The sequence below is a fragment of the Marmota marmota genome, unplaced genomic scaffold (assembly GCF_001458135.2).
Source record: "Marmota marmota marmota unplaced genomic scaffold, marMar, whole genome shotgun sequence".
In the NCBI taxonomy this organism is placed as follows: Eukaryota; Metazoa; Chordata; class Mammalia; order Rodentia; family Sciuridae; genus Marmota; species Marmota marmota.
The window spans coordinates 3,488,512-3,497,791 of record NW_025999863.1 but is presented as its reverse complement, the minus strand read 5'-3'; the positions used below and the strand labels follow the sequence as shown (position 1 = coordinate 3,497,791).

Sequence of the window (9,280 nt, the reverse complement as noted above, 5' to 3'; positions counted from 1 at the left end):
AGGTCCTCGCGGCAGGTAGCACCCCCCACCCGGGAGATCAAAGCGTTTCTCTCCTGGCGTCCTGCAAGTTTTCGCCCCTGGTGGTAAGCCTCCACCCCTGGTAGTGAGCCTCGCCCCCTAGTGGTAAGCCTCCATCCCTGGCCGCGCCCCAGGCCCCGTGAGTCTCCGCCCCCAGACACCCGCCCCAATGCACCCCACCCCAGTTCCGCCGACCCTAAGGCTCAGGCCAGGGTACTCTGCTCCAGACTCCAGGCCCCGCCCTCACCCAGCTTGTCCAGCGCAAACTGCACCACGCGCTCGGGCGCCTCGGGGGAGGCCATGTCCGCGGCGATGTAGAAGACGTTGGGGGCGCCCAGCTTCCGGCAGTTCCCCACCACCTGGGAGGCCAGAGCTGCCGGTGGGCCTCTCCTCCCCAGCCGCGCCCCCTGCCGGCCACACGGAGGATCCCACCTGAAGCCCCGCCTCTATTCTGAGCTCAGGTCCCAAGGGCATCCTTCTCAATGCTTCACACAGGTTCGAAACCTGCTGCCGCGGGCCAAAAAGAGCCACTCACCAACACCCAAGTCCCCGGGACTCCACACAAGTGTTCTGATTTCTGGCTTCTCTCGGGCATTCCCCCAAGCACTAACAGCTGTTGCTGAGGAGGGCCCCAGGCCATCAGCACCGGGGGAACACTCAGTACTCCCCTTCCTGAAGGGCACTTCCTGCTTTCCACTCCTTCACTGTGCTCAGCGCAACCAGAACCCAAGGGAAGGTCTGTGTCTCCATTTTGCAAATAAGGAAACTGGCTCAGAGAGGTTAGGCGACTTTCCCAAGGTCACATAGGAAGCCCATTACAGAAGTTCAAACTTAGGTCTTCTTTCTCCTCACAAGCCCCCAGCCATTCATCTGGAAATGGGGTGGCTCACCTTCTGCAGGAGGGCCTCGGCCTGAGCAGTGAGCACCAGGTGGGAGCCCAGGCGGGCGTAGTGATAGGCCAGCTCCTCACCAACACCAGCGCCGCCCGCAGCCCCGGTCAGCAGCACGCGGGCTCCCTGGAGACGGGCTGCAGTGAGCAGGGGGGTCAGGCAGAGCCGGCGGGATTCCTCCCGCCCCACACCCTGGGTGCTCACCTGGCTCAAAGTTGTCGTCCCAGTAGTAGGCGGAGAACAGGGCCCCCAGCCCCGTAAGGAGCAGCACCTTCATGGCCTGGGGGCCTGAGCGGGGAGGGGCTGGCCGCAGCCACACCTGTTTGGTGGGCCTCCATTTGATGAGCATCTGGTAACAGTGTGGCCCTGGCCCTGCCCCTCCTCTCCCCCTCCATGGCGACCACTTGGTCCAGCCCCCCACTATCCTCCACCTGAACTAGGGACCACTTTTCAGTGACCCCACTTCTCAAAGCCTTCTCCCTCCACCCAACAGGCAAATCGCAGCTTCCCTCCCCTTTGATAAACTCATTTAGGACAGAAGCCAGAATCTTGATGACCAAAAAGCTGTGTGGACAGGACCGTTCTCCCCTCTGCTCCACTCCACTAGCCTCTTCTCTGTTCCCCAAACCGGCCACAGCCAGCCGTCACCCTGCCTCAGGACCCCTGCGCTGGCACTGCCATCGGCCTCTTGCTTCTTTCAAGTCTCAGCACAAGAGTGACCTCCTGTAGAGATGCCATACCCTGAGCCGCCTCCCTAGAGCTGCTGCACCGCGGCCCTCTCCCTGACCCCGTCTTCCTCCCCATCTCCGCACTTGTCCTGGCCTGGAAGCACCATTAATTCCTTAGTGTTCACTGCCCCCTCTCTCCCCCAGACGGTCAGCACCTTGAGGGCAGGAAGAAGACAGAAAACTGCTTCTGTTTTCCTCACTGTAGGGCTGTTTGGTTTTTGGTACCAGGAAGTTAAACCCAGGGGCACAGCCCCTGAGCCCCAGCCCCAGCCCTTTGATGTTCTCTTCTTTGAGCCAGGGGCTCACTGCATTGCTCAGGGCCTCGATAATTCCTGGGCTGGCTTTGAGCTCGCCAGCCTCCTGCCTCGGGGTCCTGAGCCACTGGATTAGAGGTGTGGTCCACTGCACCTGGCTGTTGGTCTTCAGAACCCAAAGCCATGCCAGGTATTCAACAGGTGCTCAGTAGACCCTAGGTTGACACGGAGTGCTATGGGGAATGGATAGGCAAGAGCTGGAGGAGACCAGAGAGACAGGTCTGTCTGGAGACACCAGAGGGCTGGACACAGAAGTGCCCTGTCATGGGGTGAAGACATGCCTTCAGTGTGGGGGAGAAGGAGGAAGAGGGCAACAAGCCAGATTCCTCAAGTTCTGGGGACCACGGGTCTCCCACAAGCCCATCCAACCTTGGGGTTGCTATCCTGTGAAGTCCACGGGACAAGGATGGGGGTCTTCACAAATCCAGAAGCTGCCAGGGCCGGGAGTCGCGGGATGATGGGCTGGGGGAACTGGATCTCTGCTCCTCTCTCCCTGACTTTCCAGCCCCCTGGAGCCAGCCAGAGGGGTCTCTGGAAGGCACCCTGGCCGAGCCTCTTGCACCTGCAAGCCTGTCCAGGGCTCCTCCCTGCCCCGGAGGGCCGGAAGCCCTCACCACCGGCCACGCGGGTCTGGCGCTGCCCACCCATCACCCCACCGCCTATCTCTGCACCTTTGGGTGCTCAGAGAGCGGATCCCCGAGCCGTCCCAGCCAGGGCCACCAAGGCCGACACGCGCTCCCACCTCTCCTCACTCCCAGGGACGGGGCACGAAGCGCCCCGGGGGGCTCCTCCCACCCCTGGTCCAGCAAAGGAGGCGGGTGCAGAGGGGCGGGCGGGCGGGTCGGTGGCGGGTGGCTTCCCGCCGGGACAGGGGGCATGAGACCCCTGCGTGTCCCCAGCCGCGCACTCACCCGACTCGGGCCCCTCAGTTTCCCCCGCCCGTCCAGCGGGGCCGGGGTCCGGGCGTGAACGACGCTCGGGCCTACCTTCCCGGCGGCGCTCGGCCGGACCCCGACCGCGCCTCCTCCCGTTGGGCGGGTCACGTGACTTGGAGCCCACCTCCTATGGGGAGGGGACCTAAGCGGGACTCCGCGGTGCGGCGTTGCCAGGCAACGGCCTCCGCCGGGCTCTCCCGCTCGCCGCCGCCCCGCCACGCCCCCAGGTCTGACGCCCCGAGCCCGGTCACGTGCTACGGGCCCGCCTCTCTCGAACTAGCCTCGCGTTGCCGTGACGACCGCTTTCTAGACGTGCTCTTCCAGTCACTTGCGCCGGCTCGGGATCCCTAGTGATTCGACATCTTTCTGGGTCACCTCAGGCTTCACTCCAGACCCCTGAGGCCTCTTACCCCTCGGCCGCCTGGGCCGGGCCGGACTACATTTCCCAGAGGCCCCTGCGGAGGAGCCGGAGGCGAAACAAGACACCACTTCCAGAAGCTTTTGCGGCAGACGAGGAGGACTACACTTCCCAGAGGACTGTGCGTCGCCGAGACCGGAAGCGGCGGGCGAGTGCCGTGTCCTTGCGCGCGGAACGGAGCGACCATGGTGTCGCGAGTGTGGTCGGTGATGAGGTGCGTGGGGCTTCGGGCGGGCCCCTTCCTGCGGGTACCTACTCGGCCGGTTCCCCGAGGTGTCAGTCCCCTCTCCCTGGCCGACGTAGGGAATCGGACTCTTTGGGACGGGCCTCGCCGGGTCGCGGTCGCCTCCCGCTTCCTCCCTGGTCGCTCGGCTCACTTGCCCGAAAGCCCTCCGAGCTTCAGCTGCCGCGTCTGTGAAACGGGAGTGCCCAGGGAATCCTACCGTTCGCGTTTGTCCTGAGGTTAATGCTCCCAAAGCAGCGAGTGACATACGGGAAGCGCCCGGCGACACTTAGAAAAAACCAGCGGCTTGCCCGCCGAGAGCCCACCCTGGGCAGGAAGGCTCCCGACAGGTTAGGTGTCTCAAGTCTTCATTGTGCCTTGCACTCTGAGGGACCTTGAATAACCCCAGTGTCCATTTTCCAGTTGCAGTGGCCCTGAGTGGCTCTGCTTTGTGCAGTGAGAGCTGAGTGCTGTAGCACCTTTGGCTCTCAGGGTGCCCTTCGTTTCCCCAGCTAGCTGTCAGGCCACATGCGTGTCATCTGGACTGGGAACCCCCAAGGAGGGTCACATTCCTCGTGGGTGGCCAGCAGTACACAGTGAGCTCCTTTCCCTGCGGCAGGTTCCTCCTCAAAGGCAGTGTGGCTGGTGGTGCCACCTACCTGGTGTATGACCAGGACCTGCTGGGGCCCAGTGACAAGAGTGAGGCCGCCCTGCGGAAGGCCCAGGAGGTGGTGCCCCCTGCCGTGCACCAGTTCAGCCAGTACGTGTCCCAGCAGACAGGCCTGCAGATACCACAGGTACGGCTGGGAGTGCGTGTGGCTCTGGGGTGGCCTCAGTCCTCCAGCCTGGCTTGGTGTCCTCTGCATGCCTGGGGCTGCTGGGAGGCAGAGCCCTTCCCTGTTCCCCAGCCTCTGCTCCTTTTTCCCCCAGCTCCCAGCCCCTCCAAAGATCAACTTTCCCATCCGCGAGTCCTGGAATTCAGGTAGGCCCTGTGCCTCTGCAGAGTGGTGGCCCAAGGCACCCCAACATGGCTCCCCTCCTGGCTTCCTGGCCCTTCTTTCCTGTCATCCCTCCTCCTGTCTCCCATGGATCTAAAAGAGGCGAAGGGGTGGAGATTCCGGGGAAATGGAGGGGGGTAGAGCCTCCCGGGAGGGCGGGGCTGTTGTTGCCTGGTAGAATGGGGGCAGGTGGCCAGGGCCACCCTGGAGCTTGGCCCGGGTGCTTGGGCCTATGAGCAAGACCATGCCCTGCGTCTGCTTCAGTTGCCGGTTGGAAGTTTGGTCTCTAAAACAGACTTGCCCCCGGGGCTTCCCTGGGGCTTGGCTGAGGCCAGGGGCGGCCTGTAGCCGGCTGGAGCCTCACAGGGGCCTCCCTCCCCGCCCGCCCCGCAGGCATCATCAAGGTGATGTCCGCCCTGTCTGCGGTTCCCTCCAAGGCCCAGGAGTACTCCAGGGAGGGCTGGCAGTACGTGAAGGAGCGCACCAAGTAGGAGTTGCAGAGGCTGTCCACCTGCGGACCTGGGCAGGGTGCCACGGGCTCCCGACTCCAGACTGGGACCCCACGCCAAGGGCAGCTCCCAGCCTTGCTGGCCCAATAAAGGACTTCAGAACTGTTCTGCCACCTGTGTGCTGCCGGGGGTCACGGTTGGGCCTGAGCTTCTGGCTCCTCCTAGCGGTTCCTTGAGGCTGGACCGGTTCTCCAGCTGGTTTGCTCCTTTGCTGTCACGGACTGTCAGCCTGATGCGGGGCGTCATGGTGGACAGCTGGTCCTGGTCCCCAGAGTGCTCAGGCTCCCAGGAAGGTGGAGCCTGTGCAGGGGCTTCATGATCCCCGGCTGACCGAGCCTAGGGGAGTCAGTCTGAGGGGCTCAGTGCAGTGAGCACCCACAGGAGCCCCAAGGCCACTGATTCGCTTGCTGAGCCCCTTGGGTCTTAGGCCAGTCCTGGTCTCCTGGCCACCACCTTCAGCCACTCTCTCTCTGACAACCTGGTGATCCCTGGAGCGCCCAGGCCTGGGGGCCCTGGGCCTGAGGGACGTCCACCAGAACCCAGGCCCTGCCTCATCTCCCAAGTCTCCCTTGTTCCCGGGGACACTGTGTGTCCCCACTGGACGGAAGCTCCAGCACGGTGGGTCTGTCTAAGGTTCCTGGGAAGCCCCTGGTACCCAGCCACAGAGTGTGTCCCCATGGCTGGTGATGGCAAGAAATCAGTGTCAGGAAACCAGAGGGCAGTCTCCCGGGAAGGAGATCAGCCTGGGTGGGAGTCGGGTTCCTTCCCAGGATGCTGTGCCAGGCCAGGGAGCAGGGAGCAGGATCCCCATTCCTAGGAGTTTTGGGGATCAGGCGAGAGAGCTAAGCAGGGGACAGATATTAGAGGTGAAGGGAGCAGAGGACCGGGCAGCTATCCAGGCTGTCTGACTTGAACTTGTCTGTCCCCGAGAGGAGCCAGCAAGCATCCATTGGCCTGAGTGGGGAACAGGGCAGGGTGTGGCTGGGAATGCCTGGGCCGGGGACGCGCAGCCCATAGGTCCTGTGCCACTGAGACCCAGAAATGGGGACTCCCTCCCTTCATCATTGGGAAGCCACATGGCTCCTTGTGCCCCTCTTGCCCTTGGTAGCCCTTGGTGCGGGTGGAATGAGGGGGACTGGCGAGGATCCCTGTCCCCTGGTGCTGTGGAGGAAGAAGCCCATGCCCTGCCGGGCCTGTCTGCCAAGCCCTTCCAGCAGCCCTGGGAGGGGACAGGCTCCCAGGCCTGTTCTACCAGTGACGGGACCTGCCTGGCCAAATGCAAAACCTCCTGTCACTTGCAGCCCAGGCGGTGAGCCGCATCGGATACCTCACACCCAAGGTGCCCTGGTGTTTGACCAGGATCTGCTGGGGCTTGGCTTGGTGCTCAAGATGCCTGGGTTGTGCCAGGTGGCAGCCATTGCTTCAGGTGGCCCCAGAGTTCAGTGACTGTCACAGAGGGGGAGGAAGCCTGGCCAGGAGGGGACTCGCCAAGCTCCTACCCTGCGTCACAGCTGTTAAGGGCTCAGTGCTGACCCCCCCACCCCGTATTTTTTTATTGGTGCGCCATAGTTGGACACACTGGTGGCATTTGTTACGTATTTGTGCCTGCACGCAATAGAACAGTAATCTGGCCAATGTCATTCCTCTGTTTTTTCCCTTCCCGCCCACCCCCCCCCCCTGCCCCGTGATGCGAGTCCCCAGCAGAGCTGATGGGAAAGCTGACCAGCCTTTGAAGGCCGCTGATGGCCCCTGTGGGCCCTTCACCCCCATCTAAGCTGCCGAGTCCAGCAGCTGGGGCACTCTGGTGGTAGAGTGTGCCCTGGGCCGCGCGTGCAGGCTGGGGTTCCAGAGGGCAGGCGTGGAGGCCCGCCAGCTAGGCAGGGCTGGAGCCCTTGCCGAAGGCTGTACGCTGGGGTCCTCGGGGCTCCCCTTATCGTGAGAAGGTGAGAGGCAGCGGGGTGGGGGACCGCCAGCACAGGCACCAGGAGGGGCCGCCTGTAATCAAGGGCGCCGGGTTTCAGCTGGTCTGCAGTGGCCCCCTGGCAGTTCAGACTCCAGGTGCATTCTGCTCCCCCCCATAAAGGGAGGCGCCATCCTGGGAGGGGTGGGGTGGCTCCTGGCACAGAGCCAGGTACAGGCACTTAAGCAGCACACGTTTAAACTGGAGGCTGAGGGTGTGCTGGGTCCTCGCCCCGCAGGTGGGCCCGTGGTCCTTGTGTTCCCGCCCACCAAGAAATCATAGCTGAGTTCTGCTTCCAGCAAATGCACACTGCCTGGGTATTCAAAGGAAGGGCGTGAGGGGACGGCAGAGCCAGGTGGCGGGCGCTCTCCTTGGTAACCGCACCCTTCCTAGACTAGAAAGGCCAGTTCAGAACTAGCCGCTGGTGCCCAAGCAGGTGGGCGTGGGCTGAATTACCGCTGAGGTTTCAGGCCAGGTGCTGGCAGCTGTGGTCTGACTCCCATTCTGGCCTGGCCTTTCTGGGTGGGCAGGCTCTGTGTCATCCCCTGTGGGTGGACAGGAGTTTTGGAGCCTGAATAGAAGGGCACCCAGGAGCTGAAGCAATCTCAGAAGTTGGGAATGGCGCACGCCTGTAGTCTCAGTGACCTGGAAGGTGAGACAGGAGGATTGCAGATTTGAGGCTAGTTTCAGCAATTTAGTGAAGCCCTAAGCAATTTAGCAAGACCCTGTCTCAAGATAAAAAAATGGATAGGACCTGGTGCAAGGGAGAGGGTGGCGCATGCCTGTCATCCCTGCGGCTTGGGAGGCTGAGGCAGGAGGATCAAAGCCAGCCTCAGCAAAAAGTGAGGTGCTAAGCAACTCAGTGAGATCTGTCTCTAAGTAAAGGACAAACAGGGCTGGGGATGCGTGCTCAGTGGTCGAGTGCCCCTGTGTTTGATCTTTGGCACCAAAATAAATAGAAAGTGGGACAGTCTTCACGGAGCTGCCTGCCTGGACTTCCTGTTGACGTCCACACGGCCACCTTCTTCACTGGAGCCAGTGGCTGTTGGCAGAGCCACCAGTGCTTTGGAGATGAGGGGACTCAGAGTGAGGCGAGCCCCACTGTCCTCCTTGCCTCTGCTGCTTCCTGTCAGGCCCAGGCTGGGCCAAATGGCTCGCCACCTTGCAGTTCCAGGTGGGTCCCGCACGGTCGCCGCCTGCTGCTGGCGTAGCCTTCTCCACAGCCCGTGCACTCAGGCTGGCCCTCTGCTGGTCTGAGCTCTTCCAAAGCAGGCAGGTCCAGAGGGTCCCCTGCCTTCACGTGCACTGACCCCTTCCCCATTCTGCAGCGGGACACATGGTATTGGCCTCTAGAAATGCCCAGGTGGCTGTGGGGCCACTCTGGTGACTCGCGCCTTCCATCCTGGAGCAAGAGGCTTTCACCAGTCGCTACATAGGGACCTGGACGTTGCCCCGGTTCAGGAAGCTGAGGGCATGTCTTCAGACGTAGGTGTGTGCCCATGGACTGAGCTACGCCCACCTGTTCCTCGGTGACATTACCCCTTGCCCTGTTTGGGATAGAATGTTCCATGGAAACACTCTGGGTGTCCCCTTCTCTTGCTCTGCCCTTGGGGGTGGCCTTCCTAGATGTCAGTCAACCTGCTGACAGCAGACATCAGGAAGCCAGACTCAGCCCCCTGAATCCTGACCCCGGCCTCATTTGCATGGCTTCTCCTCAGTAAAAGGGTCAGCACAGGCTCGCCCGCTCTTTCTGCGGACCTTTAAGGTCAGAGGAGCCGTCACAGGACCCCAAAGAAAAAGGTCTCTGTGTGGTTGTTTCGTGCTGCCCAGTTCCCCTGGAGTGACCCTGAGTGTTTTAGTCGTGGGCTTTGGCCAGCAAGCTTGGAGAGCGGCTTGCAAACCCCGTGGGCGTGGCCTGCAGGGAACTCATGGGCCAGTGTCCACAGCCACAGGAGGAGGCCTTCCCTCACCAGAGAGGTGGCTGTGTACCGTGTCCACGGGATGGGGCTTCATGGCACCACGGAGTAGCCAACAAGGTCAGTAGACACAGCAGGGACACCGCAACCCAGCAATGCACACAGTGGGACTCAAAGGTACCAGCCTGGGCAGGCTCCCTGGCATGGCTGCCAGAGATGGAGCTTGGTCACGGAAACCGCTGAGCCTGGGCGAGGGAGGGACAGGATGGCCCTGCCCACCCTGTGAGCCCTGCACCTCTGCCTGGGCTTTGGCAAGTCCCTCGGCCCCACAGCCCCACCCCCTGCCCTGAAGCCAGCTGAGCACGACCTCC

General features: G+C 62.5%; 2 protein-coding genes across 6 annotated transcripts in view; one reads left to right on the top strand and one right to left on the bottom strand.

The window, feature by feature from the left end:
- The window catches only part of Hsd11b1l (hydroxysteroid 11-beta dehydrogenase 1 like), a 5,873-nt gene extending 2,793 nt beyond the window's left edge, over positions 1-3,080 (bottom strand). For 3 of the 4 annotated variants that reach the window (XR_007350991.1, XR_007350990.1, XM_048812489.1), the window contains exons 1-3: positions 2,320-3,080; positions 1,113-1,227; positions 909-1,045 (exon numbers count right to left, since the gene is read on the bottom strand). Coding sequence is in view for 2 of the 4 variants with exons in the window: in XM_048812489.1 (XP_048668446.1) it covers positions 909-1,045; positions 1,113-1,227; positions 2,320-2,598 (531 nt within the window). In the remaining 2 variants the exon portion in view is untranslated. Of the gene's footprint in view, positions 1-265; positions 378-908; positions 1,046-1,112; positions 1,228-2,319 lie in introns of all 4 variants that reach the window. The other variant, XM_048812508.1, reaches the window with a different exon arrangement.
- A 291-nt stretch (positions 3,081-3,371) lies between these two features.
- Micos13 (mitochondrial contact site and cristae organizing system subunit 13) lies at positions 3,372-5,140 on the top strand. Of its 2 annotated transcripts, none has more exons than XM_015503655.2 (4): positions 3,372-3,517; positions 4,146-4,323; positions 4,457-4,508; positions 4,918-5,140. In XM_015503655.2, the coding sequence occupies exons 1-4, from the start codon at positions 3,489-3,491 to the stop codon at positions 5,013-5,015; spliced, it is 357 nt and encodes a 118-aa protein (XP_015359141.1). In that variant the 5' UTR covers positions 3,372-3,488; the 3' UTR covers positions 5,016-5,140. The 2 variants fall into 2 exon arrangements, with proteins under 2 accessions (XP_015359141.1, XP_048668472.1); XM_048812515.1 differs by lacking the exon at positions 3,372-3,517 and adding an exon at positions 3,646-3,876.
- The last annotated feature ends 4,140 nt before the right edge of the window (positions 5,141-9,280 follow it).

What these genes read in the sequence shown, in the direction of transcription:
- Micos13 (XM_048812515.1), top strand. Translation starts at nt 3,770, where the DNA reads ATGCTCCCAAAGCAGCGAGTGACATACGGGAAGCGCCCGGCGACACTT. An exon ending in CAGGCCTGCAGATACCACAG is followed by an intron (nt 4,324 to 4,456) that starts GTACGGCTGGGA and finishes TTTTTCCCCCAG; the next exon opens with CTCCCAGCCCCTCCAAAGAT. An exon ending in CCGCGAGTCCTGGAATTCAG is followed by an intron (nt 4,509 to 4,917) that starts GTAGGCCCTGTG and finishes CCCGCCCCGCAG; the next exon opens with GCATCATCAAGGTGATGTCC.